At 33.3% G+C, this 27,500-nt stretch overlaps 1 protein-coding gene across 4 annotated transcripts in view; it reads right to left on the bottom strand.

Moving 5' to 3' along the window:
- LOC145296006 (uncharacterized) overlaps positions 1-27,500 on the bottom strand; it is a 630,022-nt gene that overhangs the window by 9,962 nt on the left and 592,560 nt on the right. For all 4 annotated transcript variants that reach the window (XM_080142022.1, XM_080142024.1, XM_080142021.1 and 1 more), the window contains 2 exons: positions 12,028-12,093; positions 6,741-6,820 (listed from right to left, as the gene is read on the bottom strand). In XM_080142022.1, the coding sequence (XP_079998148.1) occupies positions 6,741-6,820; positions 12,028-12,093 (146 nt within the window). The remainder of the gene's footprint in view (positions 1-6,740; positions 6,821-12,027; positions 12,094-27,500) is intronic.

The raw sequence follows: 27,500 nt of genomic DNA, 5'->3' as shown, positions 1-27,500 counted from the left end.
ATTGATGTGATTAAATGATGTAGTCATATATATATATGTATATAAACATATATATAAACATATATATATTTATATATATAAACATAAATATATTTATATATATTAAGTGTACAAAATATATTAATATATTATATATATTAAGTGTACTTCTTCTTATGATAAATATTTAAAAAAAATAATTACTAAGAAGTTTGGGATTATAACAAATTTGGATAAACATATATTTAATTATTCTTCTCATGTTTTGTCCAATACAGAAGAATTTGTTTTATCTGCTGGCTTACAATTTTGCATTCCTCCCCCTTCTGTTGATAAAATCTCAGTATTTAGTGAAATTGAATTAATGTATACTCAATTAAAACACCATTCGCCTATCTCTACTGATGAATTAACTAGTGTTAAAATTCAGTTGGGCGAATTAGGTCGGAGGTTTTCTGCCATAAATACTAAATCTAGTGATTTTGTTTGGCAGAAAAATCATTTTGAAGCGGCAAAATTAATTAGGTCTAATCCCGACATTTACCTTTCTCGCCCGGATAAAGGATCGGGCGTTGTTATACTTAACAAAACGGATTATATCTCCAAAATGTTACAAATCTTGGACGATAAAAGTAAATTTCTCCGTTTGGGTGATTTAAGCCATGATGATACTTTTCGTATGGAAATAAAAATCCAGAAAAGATTTCTTCAACTTCATAAAAGCGGATTTATTTCTAAGGAGATTTATGATAGAATCCGACCCATCGGTTCTCAAAGGCCTAGAATGTACGGTTTACCCAAGGTCCATAAACCCAACATTCCTTTGCGACCCATTTTATCTATGTTGGGTTCTGCACAACACGAACTTGGTAAATGGCTAGTTGATCTTCTTAAACCTGTGCTTTCTTTTTATTCGGTCCATTGTATCTCTGATTCTTTTCAATTCGTATCTCAGATACAAAAATTACCTTTATCTAAAAATACCGAGTTCTTGGTTTCCTTTGACATTAATAGTCTTTTTACTAATATACCTTTGGATGAAACCATTGGTATTTGTGCTGACTATCTATACCGTGGCCCCTTAAAATCTCCACAATTTCCTGAACGAATTTTCGTTGAACTAATGGAACTTGCTACTAAATCAGTCTCCTTTAGTTTCAACAACATTATGTACCGTCAAATTGATGGGATATCTATGGGTAGCCCTCTTGGTCCTTCGTTGGCCAACATTTTCGTTGGATTTTTGGAAAACGAATTATTTTCCAAAATTACTAAGCCAGCATTCTACACACGCTACGTTGATGATACTTTTGCATGCTTTCCCTCTCGGAGCGAAGCTGAACAGTTTCTTCGTCTTCTTTGCAACCTGCATCCATCTTTACAATTTACTATGGAGGTTGAAGACTGTAGCTCTCTCCCATTCCTCGACGTTCGTGTTTCTAAAGTTGGTACTACGTTTGAGACCTCTGTTTATAGAAAACCTACATTTACAGGGCTCTATCTTAATTGGTTTTCTTTTGCCCCTCAGTCTAGAAAAATAAACCTCATTAGCGCTCTTACGCATCGTGCACTTATGATTTGTTCACCAAACCGTCTTGATACGGAACTTGGTGAAATCACAAATATTTTTCTTAATAATGGATATCCCATTAATATAATAAAATCTACTATTGAACGTAAAATTACTACATTTAATAGCGGTAAACATATTGGTCCATCACGTTGTCCCATTTATCTAAAATTACCATGGTTGGGTCCTGATGGCCTTCATATTGTTAAAAGGATTTCTTCTGCTACTCAACGTTGTTTTCCAGCTACTATGCTTAGAGTAGTTTACACAACTCGAACCTTTTTCTCTTCTTTTCGTAAAGATGTTTTGCCAACCATTCAAAAGAACTCTGTTGTTTATAAATTCGTTTGTCAGTGTGGAGCTGACTACGTTGGCAAAACATCCCAAAGATTAGAAATGAGAATATCCCAACATATCCCTCGGGATATTCGACTACACCAGGTTTCGAGAGCATCCGGGCACTCCCAGGCTCATGAGTCTGCCATTGGCGATCACCTGTTGAGTATAAATAGGTGTGCCGATCAATATTCCGATGGGTGGTTTTCTGTTTTATACAGTGCTAGGTCGAACTATCATCTCAATATCATTGAGGCGTTAGTTATTAACAACTCTCGACCTAGCCTGTGTAGACAAAAGATTCTGAGACATCAGTTGGAGATATTCATTGATTTAAAACCACCTGAACAGTGAGAATTTTTTTTTTTTTTTTTCTCCACTGTTCTTCCAACTGAAACCAAAATTCCCCTCTTCCCTCATTCGTTTTCTTAGTTTTTAATCTATCATTCTGACGTTTCCTCTTAGAGGGTCAGACGATAAGGCCTTAGGGAAAAATTTTAATTTCACCTGCCCATTTCTTGTTTTTTTTTTGGTATTTAAATTAAATTATGTTTCCTCTGAAATTTCTCCTTCCATTCTGCTGTACCAAAAATTTACTTATATATATTTATATATATATATTTATATTTATATATATAAACATGCTCACGCGCACACACACACACACTGTATATATATATATATATATGAGAGAGACAGAGAGAGAGAGAGACAGAGAGAGAGAGAGACAGAGAGAGAGAGAGAGAGAACATATCACTCATATGCGCAAATCGTCATATATTGATTAGATTACTCTGTCAGACGTAAAACTATTTAAATGAATAAATGTTTAAATTGCAACAGTATTTCTCGCGGTAATCGATAGCCGAATGGACTGGGTCCTTGCTAATGAAGCCAGATATAGCTTTTGTTGCCGGGTTCGAAATCTATCGACTGGTGCTAATCATGACACCCTGCACTAATGATTCCCAAAAGGATGAAACACTAGTGTCTCTAGGTATTTAATAATTAATATAGTAAATAATCATATATATATATATATATATATATATATATATATATATATATATATATATATATATATATATATATATATATATATATACGGCTTTATTTAATAAATTTCAAATACAAAGATATACAAGCGGGGACTTACCTTTTCTGCCAATGTAAAAGAAAAACTTACAAAATACAAAGGAATAATATAAAATTCAAAAACAGCAAAAAATAATCAACATAGCGTATTGTGATTTTCCCAATTCTAAGACGTATTAAATATATGGTAATGCCAGCGAGGAAAAAAAGGAACACAATACAAATGAAAGTGTAATAAAAGCTTATACGATTTTGAAGAAAGAAGAAGGTGTCTTGCAAATAACTTGTATATTGCGGCAACTTATCTCTGAAGATGCGTCCATTTTAACGGTCCTTAATTTTCCCGTTCTCTGGGTTCGTTTCGATATAATGTCGAAACAGGTTGCATTGTCTTCCTGTGCGGCAGCTGCTAAGATGGATCTTCACATGTGTCCTGCTGGGTAGAAAGTGAAGGTCGCAGAAGACGTGTTTGCTTGCCAGAGTTTTAACAGCAAAAAGAGGAATGAAGCTTTCAAGAACCGATTACGTGGTGTTCAACTAAGGTTGCAAAAAGTAGTATGTGATTGGTTGTTTTTCATCCAACTACAGAACTTGTGGTAAACGATTGTATAATACTTTCAATAGCTGCAACATGTACCAAATACAATAATAAACATTTAATGGACGCGTACATACACACATACATATACACATACATACACACATACATATACACATGTAGATACATATATTTCTTATTTACTTTCTCATATATACATATACATATATATCTATTCATATCAAATTTGAAAAACAAAAATAAACTTCACCAAAAACTGATGCAGTTGAGATCCAGGAAAAAATCAACAGAAAAAATAACGTATATTTATAGAAAGGATCGAAATGAACTGCTAGAGAACTGAAATCCACCAGATAAGGAAATATTTTAATGATTACTAATAAGAATATGAAGTGATCTGAAGAAATGCCTTAGTAGACAAGATCAGGGAAGTGGTTTCGCAGGAAATAAGATAAACTTCATTTTTCAAAAACATGCAAATCCATTTTGTAATTATTTACACGAGGATTGATAATTTGTATTATTAGATTTATTCGAACTACTATTCTCATCTTGGCTTTTATATTCACAATGTAACCTCCGAACATTTTTCAGACGTGGGAACATTTTTCAAACTTGGGAACATTCCATTCAAATAAGGAAATATTTATCCCGGGAACATAAACAGAATTCTAAACTAAACACTAAAAATAAGCAGTTGTTAACTATTTTAAACTTCCCCAAATGAATTGTTAACTATTCTGCATTTTCAGCTAACAATTTCCGGTTTAAATTCGAGACATTGCTATCAAAGGTTGCTACTCTAAATTCGACACATTGCTGTCAAAGCTTACTATTCCGAATTTGACAGATTATTGTGAAAGCTTGCTATTCCAAATTCGATACATCTCTGTCAAAACTTCTATTCCAAATTCGATGCATCTCTGTCAAAGCTTGCTACTCCACATTCGAATCATTTGCGTATGACATGAGTTTAATCCACATAAACATTTTAACTTAGGGATGTTGACAGCTTTCACGTCGTCTTTCACGTAAATACCTGATATTTTTCTAGAATTTATTTTTAACTAGAATGATATCGGAGAAACGAATGCCAACAAAAATTATCCGATTCATACGAAATGAATGGTTTTCAGCATCAACATCACCTGCAACAGCAAGGATGAACTGATTAGCAGGTGTTCAATTGTCTCTCGAAAGACACTGTTAAGTTCGGGTGCTTTAACTTCAGGGTTTGCCCAAAAACTATAGTGGAGACTTATGACAGCTTCTTCGAGCGTATTTAGCAAACGATCTTCTAAAAGATCTACCTGGTAATTTTGGGAATGCTTTAATTATTGTTCGAGGTATGACGTTTTCTTTCCTTTCCAAAAAATGTCCAATTTATTTTGAACATTCTATATGCATTTTACAGGTATAGATTATTCGCATTCCACTATGACTAGATGTTAATATTTTTGTTATTCTTGGTTCTTCTTCTTCTTCTTCTTCTTCTTCTTCTTCTTCTTCTTCTTCTAATAATAATAATAATAATAATAATAATAATAATAATAATAATAATAAGGAGAAGAAGAAGAGGAAGAAACAGAAGAAGAAGAAGAAGAAGAATTGAACGTTCAAACTCCTGAATTATCTCAACTATAACATATTATTAACAGACACAATTAAGCATTAAGCTATATGTCCACATTTTCATGCGAAATAAACAATTTCATTATAGGCATTGTTTTTTTTAATTTTTAGATAAAATTTGATGATTTATATTTTAATACCGTAGTACCTTTAACGTACGTACGTACGTACGTGTGTCACGGTTTCGAGATTATAAATTACTCGATCAGGCGATTCTATTTATTAAAAAGAAGGGTAGAAGGCGATAACAGACTGAGAACATTAAATGATTAGTATATAGATACGGTTATTTAATGTTCGTAGTAAGTTATCACCTTCTATGCTCCATTTTAATAAGTAGAATCCTCCGATCACCAAAGACGCAACGCAAAAAAATTAAAACAAACCAACATTTTTTAAATGATGTCGCTTTTGGGCCGTCTGTGAAACTAAAATATGTCTTCTTGGTTTCTGGTTAGGATCCAAGGGTAGTATCTATTCTAAAGATGATATAATGATATCGTGGGGCTTCCATTCACGTCAGGCGTCAATACAATAGAAATATGCCACAGACTCCTATAAGGATATTGGAGATAAACCATAATAATCAGATATTTTCTGGCATTACATTAACTACATTACTTAGATAAATACGTTTACAGTTTTAACAAACGGACTACAGTAATCTCGCGAGGTTTTCGTTCATGCTGACCATCCACAGAATGCCCAGCAGAAATGTATTACATATGAAAGATGCCACTGTGGAATTTCCACAGGTCTCGCTAGTTTACATTATTCTTTTTTGTTTTATTTTACTTCAGTCGAAGTTCTCAGAAATGAAAGTGGCCCACTAGTAACGCTAACACTTGAAATCTCTATGAGATACATAGATATTCGAATGTTCCATTAAACTTCTTTATCTCTCAAACACTGAGTTAGTGAAGAAATTGAGAACATAATTTTCCTCTCCCTAATTAACCATTTTCATATATTGTATTATATTTTTCATTTTGGTCTCTTGGTCTTACTGGATTCCAGGGCAAGAATTTATCTAGTCTGGTGGAGTATCCAGCTTCGTGCTGTTACTTGAGGTAACATCACTTGGAGAAGGTGCACCATTCCTTGTAAAAACTAATGTGAGTTAGTCATCGTGAGGGGATCTTATTTGGGCAGCGAATACTTGAATATTTGGTCAGGGTTTACTTTTGGAGAAAAGTATCGTCATGCCAGGTTGTTCTCACAAATCCCTGTACAGAGAGACCTTAGACACTCGAGGATAGTGTCTAGTAGGTATTTCATGTGACATATCAATCCAAAAATGTACACTTAAAGAAAGGTCAGAGGTTTCATCAGTCGAAGCATTGTGAATATAAGAAGGAAGATGACAATAATTGTGAGAATAATTCAATTAAAACATATCATCCGTAACGGATCTTTCTATCTCGAGTAGGTTTCATAATACCATTCATTTTTAAATTGAAGTTGAAACTGCTGTATAAAGCAATATTTTCTTTTATCCAAAAGCTAATTACTAATGACTGAATATTTAGAAACAAGACACGAAAAAAGGCACATAAAATGGCGTCTTACTTTCGTTTATCTGCTGAATTGAACTTTTAAGACGTGTGGTTTCGTTTGGCTCCTGTTCATCAAGACATCTCTCGTGGTCTCTGCACAATAAAAGAAGAAATCATTTAAGAATTTTAAACCAATATAGAAGCACTCAATTTGATTTCATAGCAAAAAAGAAAAAAAATATTGTAAATAAATAAAGGTTGTAGCTGTAGACATTTTATTGAAAATTTTCTGGAAGACAGTTATATAATGATGTCAGGCAGCACACACACATACACATACACACATATGTAGCTAGCTTGAGGTGTAATGAAAGTGTTATGATAAAAGGGAGGTAATTCAGTCAGTATGTAATACTATCCTTATAATAATTTTACTGAAATGATAAAAATATTAATTAAAATAAATTGCTAAAGAATGATTAAATAAAGGAAGACTGGCTGGTAATTGATGGTAATGTTCTGACGATATGTATGGCCGGGACTGGATAGTTGAGTTTGAACTCTCCCCATTCTACAAAACGGTTTCATGTGGTACATGGAACTGGATCACTTTTGATGAACCAACTCTTCATGTGCCACTACCTTGACATTACGTTACATTGCTTAAGCACTACTCACTTGTAGATAGTGGTTGCCTTTGAGATGGTTGGCAACCAGCATTAAGTGATCATCAAAATCCAGGTGTATCTGCTTTCATGATTGGTAGCACATTTTAACTCTTGGCATCATACCTGTGCATATCCTATAGAAAGTTTTGACTGAAGTAGACTTATCACTCTATCTGTGACTGAATTAGTTGCAACTTGATAGAACTTTGATTGTTTTAACAGCATGAAAACGTTTGTTTTAAGAATAGCAACATTGAGATTAACTTCTCATCATATAACTCTATTTTATTGTCATCCTTTCTTCATATTAATCCATTGCATTTGTTTCCACGTTCGATTAAGAAATTTTGCAAGCTGTGGTTATTACTACACGGCATAAATACAATAGCATCAAATATATTATATTTACAAGAATGATATCTTACTAGCAGAACCCGTGAAAATCCATGGTAATTAATTTTTTTTAAAACACATTATAAATACAATGAATAAAAAAACAAAATAAAACAAATAATGACGAATTTAAAACAATTTTTTAGCAAATTCTTTTTTTAACCTCTTGAAGCTAAAAATTGGTTTAAATAAATTTAGATTTTTATTTTTTCAATGAAAATTCAACACACAACACATAATTTTATGTTTTTTTTTCTAAATGATTTTTTATATAAATTATAAAGGAACAGATGCTAATTCACTTACACATTTTTCAATTTTATAAAGAATCTATATTAAAAAAAACTTACAGTCTCCTCTTAACATGATTTTTTTTTATTAATTATTAATTATAAAATTAGTAAAAAACTAATTATTAATAATTAATTATAAAATAAAATATTCCATTTGAAACCGTAAAGAGACCACAATGTGTTTTTTTTTTAAATTTTTGAAAAGGAAATGGTTTTAATGATTTTTAACTGATAGAGTGACGATAAAAGGAGGTAATTCGTTTCTCATTAATTAATTTTTGCGATGATGATTTTTTTTTTGTGACACTTGATAGGCAGACAAATAAATTAATATTTAGATTATTTAGTTTTTTTTTTTCATAGGATGACTAGCAAGCCGCCCGGCGTTGCCCGGTTGTAAAATATGCATAAATATTATTCTAATTCATACAGAAACTGAGACATGTACATGCGAGTATTATGTTTTTTTCTAAACAGCTCACTTCTTGTAAGAAAAAAAAAATACTTGATCTGAGATCGAAACCAAAGCCTAAAGACTCATTTAAGTACGATAACCATTAGACCAGCGTGCCACGATCTTTGAAAGGTATTTTCAAACCATACTTATTCTTAATATAAGTAATCTATAATGTGAACCATTCATGCATGCGCATTCGTGAAACAGTTAGTAAGCAGACAACAATCCAATGACTCCCACATATAAAATTTTTCAATTTTGACACCTTAGGAGCCTTTTTTCCGGATGAAAACCAATTAAAAAGTTTTCCACGTGTCTGAATATCCTATATACCAAATGTCAAGTTTGTAGATCAAAAATTCGTTGAGTAAATAGTTTGAGAAGTGTCCACACACACACACACACACACACACACACACACACACGCATTTTCACTTTTATAGATATACTAAACTAGATAGATTATCTCCATTAAATAAAACTCTCCAATCTATAAATAACTATAGATAGTTATTTATCTATTACTACAAAGCAATTCTAAGCTGGATAAATATGCTTTTCTTAATTTTTGTAAGCATCGATGTCAATGAGAAAAGTGAAAGCACGAATGTCTTAATTTGTAGGAAGACTGCCTGGTCAAGGAGAACGTGGAAGGAAGAGTGGGATTTGAAAACAGTTGAGTTGTTGAACTGAAATAATTGGAGAGCAAGTTTGTGAAGTACCTGAAAAACATGTCTGACCCCTAAACAAAGGAAAAGAGAAACTAATTTTATTTGTGGACAAAAAAGCAAAATAAATATGGCAACGTCCCTCGGAATAAATTAAACTTAATAAAGCAAACACATGCAGGAAATGAACATTTCCCTAAAAAGGGAGACAATCAAATTTTAGATAATCAAAGTAATAATCCAGACATATTTTATTGTAAAACAGACAGAGCACTCTGTACTCTGAGTGGCATAGATGTGGCAGTAGTAACCGATTTTCGGATGTATCTGAATTATATACAGGTAGAGAATTGCATCAGGAGTCAGTTACTTAGTTTGGAGCCATAGAATAATTCAATCATTTTTTCAATAAACTAACAGATTTGATCTAAGTCTTCCATTTCAATTCTTGTGTGAAAATCGGTTCTCAAGGTTTCGTCAAAGAGAGAGAACCATTTATTTCAACTGAGTTTAATGGAGTTCTGGGCCTTGGTTGTAAATTGAGAATCAGCATGATCTTGATCACAACTGCTCTTCAAGGTGATGCCATAGACAGCTGTGTCGATTGCCTAGATGTCACCAAATGATATCAGAATATGATTTGAAAAATAAATTGATGAAGATCAAGAAGAAAGTTGAGCACAAAATAAATTCTTGAGGCACACTAGCATTGATACTATGTCTTTTAGACTTCAGCCTATCAATGACTACTTTTGTATCAGGAGGAAAGATTTGATGGTTGAGAAGACATTTTCGGATATTATACAGTTAGCAAACTTGCAAAGCAAACTTTATGCTAGACCCTATCAAAAGTTTTTTATATGTCAGGAACACCAAGCACTTGTACACCTTCAACGTGAATATTCTTGACTAACCCAACAAGCAGCAAAATCCCTTGTGAAATTCAAATGTATTTATACATGTTTTATTCTTCAAATTTCACTAAACGCTTCTAATGGATATACACAAAAATAACTACCCTGATTTTATATATATATATATATATATATAGATATATATATTTTTTTTTCTTTTATCGTAATAAATTAATTTTACTGTATTTTTTTTTCTGATGTTTAGGTTATTTCTAGGGAACCTAGGAGAAAAAATAAGTTTTGAGAGAAAAATAAAAATTGCAAGAGAAAAATGTTGTAAGGAAAAATAAAAGTTGTAAGACAAAAAAAAAGTTGTAAGAGAAAAATAAAGTTGTAATAAAAAAACGTTGTGAGAGGAAAAAAACGTTGTGAGAGGAAAATAAAAGTTGTAAGATAAAAATAAAGTTGTAAGATAAAAATAAAAGTTGTAGATAAAATAAAAGTTGTAAGATAAAAATAAAAGTTGTAGATAAAAATAAAAGTTGTAAGAGAAAAATAAAAGTTGTTGATAAAAATAAAAGTTGTTGATAAAAATAAAAGTTGTAAGATAAAAATAAAAGTCGTAAGATAAAAATAAAAGTTGTAAGATAAAAATAATTGTTTTAAGAGTAAAATAAAAGTTGTGAGAGAAAAATAAAAGTTGTGAGAGAAAAATAAAAGTTGTGAGAGAAAAATAAAAGTTGTGAGAGGAAAATAGAAGTTGTAAGAGAAAAATAAAGTTGTAATTAGAAAACGTTGTGAGAGGAAAAAAACGTTGTGAGAGGAAAATAAAAGTTGTAAGATAAAAATAAAAGTTGTGAGAGAAAAATAAAAGTTGTGAGAGAAAAATAAAAGTTGTAGATAAAAATAAAAGTTGTAGATAAAATAAAAGTTGTAAGATAAAAATAAAAGTTGTAGATAAAAATAAAAGTTGTAAGAGAAAAATAAAAGTTGTTGATAAAAATAAAAGTTGTTGATAAAAATAAAAGTTGTAGATAAAAATAAAACTTGTAGATAAAAATAAAAGTTGTAAGATAAAAATAAAAGTTGTAAGATAAAAATAATTGTTTTAAGAGTAAAATAAAAGTTGTGAGAGAAAAATAAAAGTTGTGAGAGAAAAATAAAAGTTGTGAGAGGAAAATAAAAGTTGTAGATAAAAGTAAAAGTTTTAGATAAAAATAAAAGTTGAAAGATAAAAATAAAAGTTGTAAGATAAAAATAAAAGTTGTAAGAGAAAAATAAAAGTTGTAAGAGAAAAATAAAGGTTGTGGATAAAAATAAAAGTTGTAAGATAAAAATAAAAATTGTGAGAGAAAAATAAAAGTTGTAAGATAAAAATAAAAGTTGTGAGAGAAAAATAAAAGTTGTGAGAGAAAAATAAAAGTTGTAGATAAAAGTAAAAGTTTTAGATAAAAATAAAAGTTGTAAGAGAAAAATAAAAGTTGTAATATAAAAATAAAAGTTGTAAGATAAAAATAAAAGTTGTGAGAGAAAAATAAAAGGTGTAAGATAAAAATAAAAGTTGTGAGAGAAAAATAAAAGTTGTAAGAGAAAAATAAAAGTTGAAAGATAAAAATACAAGTTGTAGATAAAAGTAAAAGTTTTAGATAAAAATAAAAGTTGTAAGATAAAAATAAATGTTGTGAGAAAAAAAGTAGTCAGAAAAAAATAAAAGTCGTAAGATAAAATAAAAGTTGTGAGAGAAAAATAAAAGTTGTAACATAGAAATAAAAGTTGTGAGAGAAAAATGAAAATTGTAAGAGAAAAAAAAATCCAAAGAACAGCGTTAAACCTTCCATCAAAGAACTCTATAGTATTATGCTTGGTAAAATTAGTTTCCAAATATAAAAAAAACGTCTAGAGAATTACTTATACGATGTATACAAGAAAACTTGTCTGAAGTATGCCTTGCCTTAACATACTTTGGTAAAAGAAATAATTCATGTGTCTAATTAACTGATTTGTTGGATAAGTAATATTTGACTTACTTGTGCTCTGACTCCATGGTGAGCAGTCTGTTGGGACTGATGGGAGGCAGCTGGTCGAGTGATGGACTGCAGAAAAGAAAATGACATTCAACATTTACAGCACATTATGTAATCAATTTGTTAAGAGGCAACGACTTTAAAAAAATACTTTATGTTAATAAAGCAGAAATGAGTAAAAATGTCTGAAGAGATTAACAAAAATGCGAGAGAAAAAGGAATCCGTTCGTTTTGCAGTTAATGCAGCAAAACCAAAATGGAGTCCAATTGTCTACCGAATTCTATGAATGTTAATAACCGTTCAGAAAAAAGTCATAGATGTTATCTTCACAGACAATCGAAGAATAGTGTTAAACTTCCATACTTGTTTATTATTGTTATTGCTTTTTAAACAGGGGGAAAACGTTGTAGAAGAACAAGAAAGTGTTAGGAGTAGCAGTTCAGTAAATATTGTATTTACATATCAACTCTTCATTGGATAGAATCTTTAATCAGCAGTATATTTAAGCCAATCAAAGAATTCCAGTGCACATTATGGAAAGCTAAACACACAGCTTCCTTTGTCTTTGTGCTTTGGTATTTTTTCTTCCACAGACAATTCATGTAAGTCTGTCCTTAAAAAGCTGATTCTGGCCTCTAGTAAAAGGAACTCGACAAATGAAACTATCAGGACATGATAAATGAGACTATCATGGACTACCAAACAACACACTGTTAACTGAACACTCTCACACACAAGTTAGTAAATACATTCTCTCAATAACAAAACATGTATGCTAATAAACACATACACATCTTCATATGCTTATCCTATTTCTACCCATGTAAACACACACGGCGCTAAACGAAATGAACACACATCCCTTTCTTAGTAATAAAACTAACATGCTAATATACATAATCAGTTGTGGAATAGAGCCGTAAATAGTCGGTTACATTTAATGCTACTAAGACTAAGCTTCTTTCTTTTAACAATTATAAAAAAAAGATTCCCAACCACTAATTACCATGCTTGAGAGCTCATCGTCCAAACTTCTCAATTTGACATTCACAGGCAACATGAAAAAATACACCGAGGTATTACGAAGGCTGCCACAAAGAAAGTGGGCTCTCTCTACCGTGCTAGAAAATTACTCACACCAGAGTATCTTATAGCTCTACAAAGCCACATCTAGGCTATCGCTAGTCTGTTATTTTTGTACCCTATCTAAAAAAAGAGTCTCCAGCCTAACAAGCCCCGTACTATTACTCAAGTTCCAACCTCTGTCCCACCACTACTCTAATACTTTCTTCTCTCAGACGGCAAGACTTTGGAATTTTTTCCCTGTTTCCCTCATCCCTGACTGTATGCCATTATTTATAGCAATGAAAGTTTCCACAATGGTAGCTTCAGAGAGTCAAATATGTTGTGGGTGTGCATGTTAGTCTTGGCCTCGATCACGCCCCAAAGAAATAGTCAAAGTGGTTGTAGTCAGGTGATAAGGACAGTTACAAGTCTGACGATCAGTAACGAGGAACATTGTTGAGCAGTTATGCCTGTGTCGTCTGGCATTGTGTAGAGTTCTGTGGGGGCGTCTATGGTTTTACAATGCTCCCCAGCATCTGGTAGATTTTTGAAGCCCCTTTGAAGAAAAAAACAGAGGCATGACTCTCCTTTCGCGTTGCATAGAGTTGGATTTGAAAATAGGTGAGATGTTGAACTGTAATAATTGGAAAACAAGTTCGTGAAATATCCGAAAAAAAAATGTCTGACCCCTAAACAAGGGAAAGGAGATGTTATTTGAAGGTAAAAAAAAAAAAAAAAAAGCAAAATAAATATGGCAACGTCCCTCGTAATAAATTAAACTTAATAAAGCAAACACATGTAGGAAGTGAATAATTCCCTAAAAGGGGAGACAATCAATTTTTGATAATCAAAGTGATAATTTAGACATATTTTGTTGTATAGAGATAGAACCATGATAGAGGAGAGGAACTTTGTATGCTTCACGACGGCAATCTCCTTGATTTTTGGCAGATATATCAGTCATTCTTTTTGGTCGAAATTCTTTTTTTTTTTAATCAAAGAAGAACCTGAGGATGGATCAGCACCCCAATGGATCAGCACCCCAATGGATCAGCACCCCAATGGATCTGAATGAGCTTAAGCTCATTCAGCAAAGCCACCTCCTTGATCTTCCTTGACTTCTTGCAGTAAGAGGAGTAACCAATATCCTTCTTAATCGTTCGGCATATCACCAACTTGATACAGCCCGCGTCAACGATGATTTTGGTGTAACTCTAGTTTCGAATTTTGCTGCAACATCCTGTATAATTAATCTCTGCGTATACGTTAGCTATTGTTCATGTATATTATCTTTGATAATAAACATGTGTGTTAGAAAGAATAATGGAATGAAAACAGTTGGTTAACAATAACATTTACTTTATGTACAATTTGTCGGGGACAAACATAAAAAGAGGCAAGAAAGGAATGCAATACATGAACGTACACAAAGGAAGTATTTAAAAAGTAAAATCTAAACCAGAATTACAAGTGTTCTAAAAAAGCAAACGTCGTTGCTAAGGAGGCAAATGTGAAAGTGTGTACGATTGCAAGGAATATGTGAATTCATTTATAGAATCTTAATGATGTCAACACTCCACTTGGAGAATAATGTACGACAAAAACTGAAAGTTGGTTGAAAGTTAAACCAACAGCAAAACTATTAGAGTCCAGAAGAAATGGCCAGTATGAGAGCGATTCAGAAAATGTCCGGACACTTAGAACATTGCACGAAAGATATATATATATATACACATATATATATATATATATATATATATATATATATATATATATATATATATATATATATATATATAGAGAGAGAGAGAGAGAGAGAGAGAGAGAGAGAAAGAGAGAGAGAGAGAAAGAGAGGGAGAGGGGATAAATAGGCAGATAGATACAGTGATAGAGAGATGGAGAGATAAACAAAGAGAGAGAGAGAGAGAGCGAGAAAGAAAGGGAGAGAGAGAGAGATAAATAGACAGATAGATAGAGTGAGAGAGTTAGAGAGATAAAGAGAGCAAGATCTAGAGAGAGAGAGAGAGAGAGAGAGAGAGAGAGAGAGAGAGAGAGAGAGAGAGAAAGAGAAATAGATAGATAGATAGATATAACTAGCTAACTAGAGATAGATAGAGAGGTAGAGAGAGAGAGAGAGAGAGAGAGAGAAATAAAGACAGATAGATAGAGTGAGAAGTAGATAGATAGAAAGATAAAGAGAGCTAGATAGATAGATAGATAGATAGAGAGAGAGAGAGAGAGAGAGAGAGAGAGAGAGAGGAGGGGAGCTAGCTAGCTTTATAGATAGATAAGGAAGAGGATATAGTTAGATAGATACATACATAGATAACTAGCTAGCTAGATAGTGTGTGTGTGTGTGTGTGAGAGAGAGAGAGAGAGAGAGAGAGAGAGAGAGAGAGAGAGAGAGAGGGGGGAGGATCAAATAAGTTTACCATACATTTTTAATTAAGTAACATCATTCAGAAAGAACACAATACCATTTTTTTCTTAAATTTTATTCATTCTGCTGAAATTACTATAACAACTGCTGATCACTGAGCACCAACCGAACATATATAACGGATATGCATGAAAATTCCTATAACAATGCCGTTAACTCCTCCCATTCCGAAATATTTTTTTATTATCAAGTCTATCATCATTTTTGCAGCGTGAACTATCTTTCAGATACCCATAAGAACTGATGAACCAGCAACACTTGTTAAACATATTGATTTGAGAACCTTAAGCAAAGAAAGCAAAAAAAAAAAAAAAAAAGGAAAAAAAAAAGAAAAGAAAATGGCTGCTCATCTAGAAAACGACTTTATAAATGCAACCGACTACTGAACGTTTCTAATGGGAGTTTTTTTTTTTTGTTTGTTTTTTTCGTTTTTTTGATGCAGATATTTATTCTGATCCGTTTAATTTGTGCTAATACTTTTTCTTTTATAGGTCGAGGTGGATTTGAAGCGTGGGTTGAAATAATGGCATCAGCGGTATTTCATTTGGTAAGCAGCAATTTCCCTGGTATAAAAAGATAACATTTTCAGAACATCTGTCTTGTCATTACTGATATGAGAGTTTAGTATTTATACGTTGCTAACGATATTGACTTGGTGTTGCCCGTGTGGAGAAATGTCACTGATCGAAAAATTTTTAGGGGGAAATAATCTATACTATTAATAAAATTCTAAATGTTTATTTATTTATTTATTTATTTATTTATCTATTTATTTATTTATGTGTGTGTGTGTGTGTGTGTGTGTGTGTGTGTGTGTGTCTGTATAAACCAATAAAACTTTCGAATGGATGCACCGAATTGAAAAATTCTTTTTTTTCCATGAAAGGTGTGAGTTCCTAGGTTGTCCTTATCTTGTTTGTAACGAACAACGTCAAGTCACACAAAAAGCTCTAAATAAAGGGTTTAGGGCCGTTTCGTTTTTGTCGAAAAAGTTACCTGCTCATGTCAACGAAATTTAGTACTGTCTGTATACGGTCGCGGTAACATCTTTCGGCATACGAACAGGACTTGTGGCGCAATGGATAACGCGTCTGACTACGGATCAGAAGATTCCAGGTTCTTATCCTAGCAAATTCGTAATAATTTTAACCATCATTTTATCCAACGTTTACTCATTATCCATACCCGTAGTTTGGGTATTTTTGTTTTGTGCATGTGGAAATTTCCCATACTACGAGTTCACAAGGTAAGCGTTGATGGTAAGACGATGTTGAGTGTTCTTGATGTTGTGTTTGAGTTGGCGTTATATGTGCGGCGCAGACATTAGTTTCAAATATAATCATATTTCCAATTTTTGCCATTAAAGAAAAGTTAAAAGCAATATCTATATATTAATACGATAGCGTGTGTGTTATTTATTTATTTTCTGTGTCCAAGTCGTTTAATTGCTATGTACTTTAAAGAACCCCAACATCTATTAAACTGTAGGAGAGAAATAGCGAACAACTTTGTTCACAGGATAAAATTTACTCTAGGATAGAGATACAAAATAACTTTAAAACTAACAAAAACAATAGAAAATAAACAAATAAATAAATAAAATAAATAAACATGCATATACATAAATTATCATACATATATATTTATGTATATATATATATATATATATATATATATATATATATATATATATATATATATATATATATATGGACTAACATAAAAAACAACCTAACCTAGATTTAAAACAGGTCAAGACACTAGATATCCAGGCTAAATAGAACACACACAAAGAATCAGGTCAGCCAGAGGTCAAATGGGCCTTTGTCCTGTAAGTTCATGTTCATTGGCTGATAGGAATGGTGCGGTGGATACTAGAAAGCTGATTGGCTAACTAAAATCTTAATAGAAGGTGCGTATATAAAAACGACAGACAATCACAAAATTTAGTGCATAAGCCTAAAGAATCCTAGAGTGGATGAAACGCGGAATATTCAGTGTAGCTTAATCGCCATATATATATATTTTATAATTTTATATATATATATATATATATATATATATATATATATATATATATATATATATATATATATATATATGAACATATAATATATATATATATAATATGAGGTAAAGCAATAAAAAGCTAATACCGTTGTGGTATAAAAAAATAAATAATCAAAAACAAAAATAAAAAATAAAAAAATAACGGCACTTCTGTATTACAGTTTTTTTTTGCTTTATTTTTGGAAGAGCTCGATTCAGAGCAAGGAGAGACAATCACAAAATTTGCTGAACTTTTGCCAAGAATCTCTGTGGAAATGGAGTCACCACTTATCAAGGCCCGGAAGCCACTCAAGGATAAAGATTAATGAGTGTACAGTAGTCAATGGAAAAATGTTGTAGTAATCGTTAGTCGTGGAAATTTGGTAAATTGGATTACTTAAGGGGATTGCTCATCAAGAACTTGTTCTGTTAGACTTAAAGACGATCATATTGTAGTCAGCTGGAAAGCAGGAAAATGGAAAAGAGTTCCACAGGCTTGCAATTCTAATAAAAACACTTTGTTCATGGAATCTATGTTTAGGTTTTTTTTTTTACAAGGTGGAAGCCACTTGGGAATAAGGGTTATTGCATGTACAGTACATTAGTATTGGAGATTTGATAAAGTGTCTTACTTAAGGGGGCGGTTCATCAGGAATTTGTTTATGTTGGACTTGAAGACATCCAGGTTGTAGTCAGGTGGGAAACAGGCAAACAGAACAGAGCTCCACAGGCGTGCACTTCCAAGAAAGAAGCCCTGTTCATGGAACAGGTTTTGGCACAGACAAAGAGTGGGGAAAATCCTTGACAGTGGTTTCAGCCAGATGGGTGCTTCCCATGAAAGATTGGTGAGGGGGACCAGACACCAGAGCTCAGACGAGCATTTGCCATGGAAGCAACGATAAAACAAAAACAAGCTTGCAACATCTCCTGTGGGAGCAAGGCCGCAGGGAAGAGAAAAGGGCATCCCCCACCAAGCCACAAAGCCCATTTTGCACACTGTCAAGGCAGGATAGGCTGTTTTTAGCAGCTCCTGCCCAGATGCAGCAGCAGCACTCCATCCTTGGATGCACTTGGCTTTTGTATAGATAGAGAATTGCATCAGCAGTGAGATATCTTCTGGAGCGGTAGAAAGATCCTTCTATTTTTCCAGTGACCTTGGCAACTGAGTTCATGTACGTGTTCCATTTCAGGTCAGGAGCAAAGGTCAAGCCCAGAAGCTTATCAAAACATGGAGCCTCCCCTAGATGAGAGCCATCCATCCCAACTGATGCCAGATGGGGATCAGAGCGCCGATGATGCAAAGACAGGAACTTGGCCTTAGATGCATTAAAAGTAACCAGCCACCTCTTCCCCCACTGTACCACGTGCTCGAGATCAGAGGAGAGAGAATCAGAGAGAACTTACATTTATGGCCATTGATGTGTTGCTACAGATGGTCGTGTCATCAGCATAGATGTCAACGAATGATTTAAGTATGTGTTTTGGGAGATCGCCGATGCAGATCAGGAAGAGAGTTGGGCCCAGGATGGATCCCAAGGAACTCCAGCATTAAGCACAGATAAAAAGTGGAGGAAATTATTGATAGTGATTTCAGATAGACGAGTGTTTTTTGTGAAAGTACGGCCCAGGGGGACCATATATTGGAGCTCAGATGAGCACTTGACATGAAAATAATGATAAAGCAGAGACAGGCTCACAACATGAGAAAGAGGTTACAGGGAAGAGAAAAGGACATCCCTCAGTAGGCTACGGATTTGTACATGTATTGTTTTAAATTATTTCAAAATTTTAATTTATAACAAAAACTGTTAGCTTTCACACACACACACACACACACACACACACACACACACACACACACACACACACACACACACACACAAAGAAAGAAAGTGTTCGTTAAAAATTCTCCAGTAATTAATACTTTCTGTTATGTTACTGCATGACTATATATTTTTTGATTTTTCCAAAACTTTTGCAAATGTTCCGTAAATTTCACGATTGTCTTTCCTTGCCCCAAACCGAACTCGTCCAAAAATGAAAACCAAATAAAGCTACAATGCAGAAGTACACACACACAGCCACCCCCATATATATATATATATATATATATATATATATATATATATATATATATATATATATATATATGTGTGTGTGTGTGTGTGTGTGTGTGTGTGTGTGTGTTTATTTACAAAAAGTTTAGATAAGTCATCGGTACCATCGATTTCAAACCTGATAATTAGGTACCATTTTATATACCCATATCAAGCTCTCTTCAGCTGATACTCATCAAAAGAGATGAGTATCAGCTGAAGAGAGCTTGATATGGGTATATAAAATGGTACCTAATTATCAGGTTTGAAATCGACGGTACCGATGACTTATCTAAACTTTTTGCAAATAAAAACATAAAGAGATGAGATGAATTGAGTAAAAAGTATAAAAGAGATGAGTATCGACTGAAAAGAGCTTGATATGGGTATCTAAAACGGTCCATAATTATCAGGTTTGAAACCGACGGTACCGATAACTGATCTCATCTAAACTTTCTGTAAATAAAAACGTAAATAATACGTTCTTATTTTCGGATTTTTCCTTATAATAGAGCACTTTGCTGAAATACCTTTTCCCCCTAAAATAAAACTAATTACATATATATATATATATATATATATATATATATATATATATATATATATATATATATATATATATATATATATATATATTTTGGTATGGGGAATTATTAGTACCAATAGTACAGGGCTTATAGTTCGCTTGAAAGGTTGAATTAATTCGACCAAGTATATTAATATGTTAACTGAGCATTTTATACCCTACTTTGGTCGGAATTTGAATGATAATCCCATCTTCATGCAAGATAATGCTCCCATTCACACAGCTGGCAATGTTAAGAGGTTCCTGGAAGAGCATGATATTCCGTGTTTGGATTGGCCTGCACAATCTCCAGACCTCAATCCTATCGAAAACATATGGCATTACATCAAGCAACAGCTACATAATGATCAAATTTCAAATTTGGAAGAGCTTTGAACAAAAATTAAAGAAAAGTGGGATGCCCTTTCCCCGGAGTATTGCTGAAGTCTAATTTAAGGAATTGCAGGCTGTCAAATTGCAGAAGGGCTATGCTACTAAATATTAACTAGCTTATTGTATTTCTGTTATATTCGTGTTGCATTAATGTCCTAAAGTTAATTTAAATAACAATTTTTCATTGTGCGGACTTTCTTTTTGCCTCCTCAATTTAAAGTTTTTTTTTAAATTGACGTGGACACTAGAATATTTCAATTAAAAGTCAAATATGAACAGGTAATTATAGAATAAAAGGCGAATCAAATGCGGTATAGTTTGTTTAAACAGTTACATTAAATTTAGGTTAAATTTGCAGCTTTTGAAAAAAATACAAGTGCGGACTTTCTTTTTACCTCCTGTATATATATATATATATATATATATATATATATATATATCAAATAAATTTTACATGTAAATTTTAGTTTACAGTTTTCATTTATGACTGATAATATATATATATATATATATATATATATATATATATATATATATATATATATATATATATATATTATCAGTCATAAATGAAAACTGTAAACCAAAAACCAAAATTTACATGTAAAATTTATTTTTCGACGGAATACCTCCAATAAATAAAGACATTTAAAAATATCGATATTCCGCAGAGTTTCAATGAATGCAAGATTCTTCTCGCCAGTTTTCATTTATGACTCTGGTATTAAGCACTACCCTTATTGTCGTATCGAGCTTTTTTCCGTGTGCTAGTATGTTTTGAAGTTTGTATGTCTAGCTAAAAAAAAAAAACAAAAAAAACAGACAACTACAAAACAAACACCCACAAAATTAGTATTTTCTTGAACAGCCTTGCTCCGGATGAATATAATCTTATGTTTAAAAAAAATTATTCTTTGGATGTCGATTAGGCTAGAATTTGTCGATAGGGATCGTTTTTTCAGCCATTTCCAATGAAATCTCTACTATTATATAAAAGGAAATGTGTGTGTGTGTGTGTGTGTGTGTGTGTGTTTATGTTTGTGTGCGTATGTCTGTGTGCGTGTGCATGTGTGCGTATGTGTGTGAGAGAGAGTTTGTTTCCTAGGGACTCGGGAAAGCCCGATTAAAAAAAAAATTTCCATTTCCCACAAAGGTACTTGATATGTCTGCGAGTGTTCTTACCTAGGTTTTATATCGAAATGCTTACTATAAGTATCAAAAATCGATTATCAAAACAATCAAATTAAAGAACGAAAGTCCAGTTTTGACCAAAGTTAACACTTTTTATACAGCATAACATCACAAGTGCATTTAAGAAGTTTTATCACCGCACAAGCAGAAATACCCAGCCAATAAAATCAACTGAAGAGTTTTTTATAAGACAGAGGCGCGTTCAAAATGAATGCTTCTTTTTAGAACACAACTGAACCTTGATACTTGAATTTTGTACGTTTAACTTTAATTTAAGTAATTATGTAAAAATTATTTTATAAAATCGACAGTAGGCTCTTTGATAAGACAGGGGCGCGTTCGAAATGAATGTTTCTGTTTAGAGCGCAAGTTCACATTGATACTTTACTTTTGCATTTTAAACTTTAAGTGAAGCCATTATTTATAGATAATTTCATAAAATCAACAGAAGGTTCTCTACAGTGCAATGTAGACTACAAGGTATTGTGAACTAAGTCACTTCACGGAGGCATGTGAGGCTTCTTCACTGTGAGGGAGTTGTTAAGTAGATCATGCAATCAATAGATTTCATTAAAAAAAAAATAATGGGTGATTTCGCCGATTTCAATGACAATAAAAGTATGGGAGAGTGGGACATTGGTTGATTGCATTTTCAATCCTGGACAATATCGGGCCTCCTCGCTAGTCTATTTCATAAAGGAGAGGTGAATAACTTTATTATTGTTTTCAATGCATTAAAACAGAAAAGAGAAATAGGCTGGGCGGAAGTGAAAAAGGAAGAGGGTAATGGGAAAACGTGGAAAGGGGAAACGAGAGAAAAATAGAGCGGCGGATAGAGACATGTAGAGAAGTGTTAATAAAAAGATGTTACAACACACTCTTCTATTTTGTTATTTATGCATCCGGGCAACTCTGCTCGTTTCATATATAAAAAAAACAAACAAAAATAAGCTATATTCCTCGATTAACCCCACCTGTATCTAACGATTTGTTGTATTTATTTCAATATATTGTTTTTTTTTTTTTTTTTTTTTTTTTTAATGAAAATATCGACATGCGTCCCTGGGATTTGTTTTGTTCATTTCAATATATTGTTTGGCTGTATTTTTTTGTTGTTTTGTTTTTTTTAATTTTTTATTATTATTAATGAAAATATTGACATGCATCCCTCCTGGGATGCATGGATAAGATCTTACCGCATCCTCTTATATTTTTATGCATCCCTGACACAAGTTGCATAGTTCCCAGCATCTCTTCATAAGTAATACTGATGTTGTGAAATAAGAAAACGATCAAGGTCAGTAGCCTTGTGCCAGACTATTAAACAATACGAGACTGAATTTTAAGAACAATGCCGTTTGCAGAGTACAAAAGGTCAAACGAGGAGATTTGAAAGATCAAACAACTACCGCCTTCTTTCTGGTGAAAGGCAGAACCGATTGTCAAAACAATCCCTCCGTTTTGATCTATCTATACAAGCCAATGCAAATATACTTAAAGGTTGAGTAAAAGATGCATGCTATTCAAGTTTTATGGAGTTTCACGAGGCCGAATTACATGGGAGGACCGCCGTCAGAAAACCACTACTTTCAAGCACAAATGTTAAAAAAAAAAAAACTTTTAGAGTCGTGTAGAAAGGTTAAATGTTTGGTCCTCAGAGGAATCGAAGAATATTATTTTTTTTTGATGAATCATCCTTTATTTTATTCTCATCCTCTGGTTGTGTGTAAGTCTAGAGACAGCCAAAAAGAACATTCAATCCAAACTGCCTTCTCCCAACTGTTAAACATTTTTTTTTTTACATGGTAGTCACCACTTATCAAGACTCGGAAACCTCTCGGGGATAAGGGTTATTGCGTGTACAGAAATCAATGGGATAGTATCCTAGTAATCGTTAGTAATGGAGTTTTCATAAAGTGTCTTACTTAAGGGGGCGGTTTATGAGGAATTTGTTTATGTTGGAGTTGAAGACATCCAAGTTGTAGCCAGATGAGAAACAGGCAAAGGTGGATCTGTAATGATTTGGGGGGGGGAGTGAAGGGCATCTTGGAAATGTGCTGGTCCTATAGTCACTTTGCACCGAAGAATCAATAGTCAAGATTATTTGAAAAATTTGGGTGACAAAATTCATCCTATAGTCAGGAAACTTTTTTTTTTTTTTCTTTTTTACTCACGTTCACCCCTAACAAGGCATATGGACACTTCAGCGTAAGGGGCTACTATTTGGAACCATGCTTAGGAAAGATTAACAAGATGTTGGTTTACGTTACATTTAAACCTCTGCATATCAGTAAAGTCAGAGAAACAGGTAGCAGGAAGGGAATTCCAAAGTCTAACTTTTTGAGGAAGAAACTATTAGAGTAGAAAGGTTTCTGTCTTTTAGGAACCTCAACAGTGAAGGGGTGAAATTTTGTTGCTAAGCGGGTTCGTCTGGGATATGTACATTGAGGGGGCACAAGTGCAACGAGTTTATCAGAGTACTTTCCATTAAAATATTTGTAAAAAAGGCACAGAAGTGCAACATTGCAGCGATGGGACAGGGGTTGGAGCTTAGTTGACAAAGTGGGAAAACTCTTTTTTGGACACTATCTAAGTGGGAGAAGCTAGTAGTAGATGCACCAACCAGATGTGGCAACAATACTCCAGGCATGGCCTTGTAGAGGTACAGGATATTCTCAGGTTTAAGTAGTCTTCTAGCTTGATAGAGGGAACCCACCTTTTTTTCCAGCAGTCTTCGCAACGTCCTTAATGTATTTGTCCCAATTCATATTGCCTGTAAATGTTAGGCCAAGGAGTTTGAACTGTTTTCAGAAAGAAATGCCATCTTTCAGAATTTATATATATATATATATATATATATATATATATATATATATATATATATATATAGATAGATAGATAGATATATATAGATATATATATATAGATAGATATAAACAGGCTCCTGCAGTCTTTGACAGACTATGGATACCAACGAAGGGTTGCCTGCGCATGAAATTTTTGTGGCAGGAGGTGCACAATCTCCAGCCACACCTCTCCCATGTCGACACTGTTAAATACCACTGGCAAGTAAAGTATATGTACAGGACCAATGGATACAAATGCTGGGATAATTGGAGGGCACATATATTTGCTAGAATTTCCAAATGGTCACTCGCAAGAACCATGACAGCCAACAAACCGGATGTCCAAGACTCGAGTTTCGCCCTCATTTGGGTTCATCAGTTAAACACATCTGAACTTGGGATTCGAAACCTGAGTCTCTTGTATGCAAGGCGAGAACGCTGCCACTTGAGCAATCACATCACACACAAGAAAGTATCAACATGATATAAATGCGGATGTGTCACAGGTGTCAATCCTTGGACCATTATTATTCTTGATATTCATAAATGACCTCCCTGATAAAAATGAGATGGGTATGTTTGCTGATGACACTACGCTCTATAACAGACTCGAGGGGAAAACTAATGAATATCTAAAGAAATGGCTTAAACCTCCAGCCTCTAATGGAATGTGGATGAACTGGATGGTAATGTTTAATACTGCTAAGACTAAGCTTATTTCTTTTAATAATTACAAGAAACCCTCTCAACCACTGAGTGCCATGGCTAATGCTACATTACCTGAAAATATTTCCTTCAAGCTCCTAAGCTTAACATTCGCAAACAACATGAATTGGAACAAATGCATTGAGGCAATCGCCAAGGTTGCTGCCAAAAAGGTGGACTCGCTCTACCGTGCTAGAGGCTTACTCATACTTGAGAGTATCCTGTATCTCTACAAAACCACTATTCACTCATGCATGGAATATTGTTGCCGCATCTGGGCTGGTGCATCTGCCACTAGTCTCTCGGTCCTAGATAGGGTTCCAAAAGGAGTCCCCAACTTAATAGATCCCGCACTGTCGGCCAAACTCCAACCTCTGTCTCATTGCCATACAAGTACTTTAATGGAAAGTGCTTGGACAAACTCAGAGTACTAGTACCCCCTCGACATAAATACCCTCCGACAAACTACACAAGCAACAAAATCCCACCCATACACTGAAGAGATCCCTAGATTCTGTAAAGCCTTCTATACAAATAGCTTTTTCCCCACAAACTGTGTGTGTGTGTGTGTGTGTGTGTGTATGTGTGTGTGTGTGTTCGTTCCCTCAACGCCTGGGCCAATTTTTATGAAATTTCACATAAAATTCTTAGGTAAGTTTTGTATTGAAATGCCTTTGATAAATATTGATAATTGATGATCGAAATAATCCGATAGAAGAAGAAACAGGCGATTTTGACCAAAGTTAACACCTTTAACAGCCTAACATCACAAGTGCATTTGAGAAGTTGTATTACCACACAAGCCGGAAGGCCCGACTTTTAAATCAACAGTAAGTTTTTTGATATGACAGTTCACATTTGAAATAAATGTTTTTGTTTAAAGCACAATTGCACCATGATACTTGATCTTTTCATTTTAAACTTAAATTCAAGCCATTAGCAACAATTAAGGCCAGGCATATAAATCAATTGTAGGTTCTTTGATATAACAGGGTCGCATTCGAAATGAATATTTCTGTTTAGAGCACAATTGAATCCTGATACTTAATTTTTCCATTTTAAAAATTAATTCAAGCCATTGTATATATAAAATAATTTTATAAAATCAACACTAGGTTCTCTACAGTGCAGTGTGTACTATAATATATTGTGGACTAAGTCACTGCATGGAGGCATGTCAAGCTTCCTCCCAGTGCATCGTGATGTGTCCCCAAATAACGAAGGCAATCAATCGATTTGATTGAAAAATGAGTGATTTAATCAATTTGGATGACAATAAAAATATTGGAGTGTCAAGCATTTGTTCATCATCAATCAATCTCGGGCAATGGCGGGTTTCCTTGCTAATGTATATACAGGGTGAGCCAAATGAAGAAAATGTTTGTTGAAGCATAAGTGGCAGACGTAAATCAAGAAGGAAAACAGTTTGAGCACTTGTGTTGATAAATAACATTGTTACATATCAATGCTTCTGTTCAGTCTCGAAAGACAAAAGATACCCTCTGTAGGGGCAGCTGCACATGTAATTGTGAGGTAAGGGTACAATCCCCAACCATACCTCTTCTGAATCGGCACTGTTTGGGTCCAGTGGCAAGGAGAAGACCAGGATGACAGGAAACAATGCCGAGATAAGCGGAGAGCACATACAGCACCTGGAAGTTCCAAATGGTCACCCATTTAATACTGACCAGGTTCAACGTTGCTTAACTTCGGTGATCTAGCAAGAATCGAGGTGTCAACGTGATTATGTTGTACATACATACAGTTGTATGTATAGATGATCTCTAAATAAATGTTTTTTTTACTGTCTACCTACTTTTGGCTCACTCTGTATGTACGTATATATATATATATATATATATATATATGTATATATATATATATATATATATGTGTGTATATATATATGTATATATATGTGTGCATGTGTATGTGCGTGTGTGTGTGTGTGTGTGTGTGTGTATTAATGATAAAATTAACACCCATTTTCTTAAATTAACTGTAGAATTTTCATGGATCATTCACTCATCTTAAAAAGACATTTCATTTGCATAACTCTGATTTCACACACATATATATATATATATATATATATATATATATATATATATATATATATATTTTA

The sequence above is a fragment of the Euprymna scolopes genome, chromosome 16 (genome assembly GCF_053919585.1).
Source record: "Euprymna scolopes isolate OS-2025 chromosome 16, ASM5391958v1, whole genome shotgun sequence".
Lineage (NCBI taxonomy): Eukaryota > Metazoa > Mollusca > Cephalopoda > Sepiida > Sepiolidae > Euprymna > Euprymna scolopes.
Note: the sequence above shows the minus strand (reverse complement) of the source record. Positions and strands in the feature narration are given on the sequence as shown.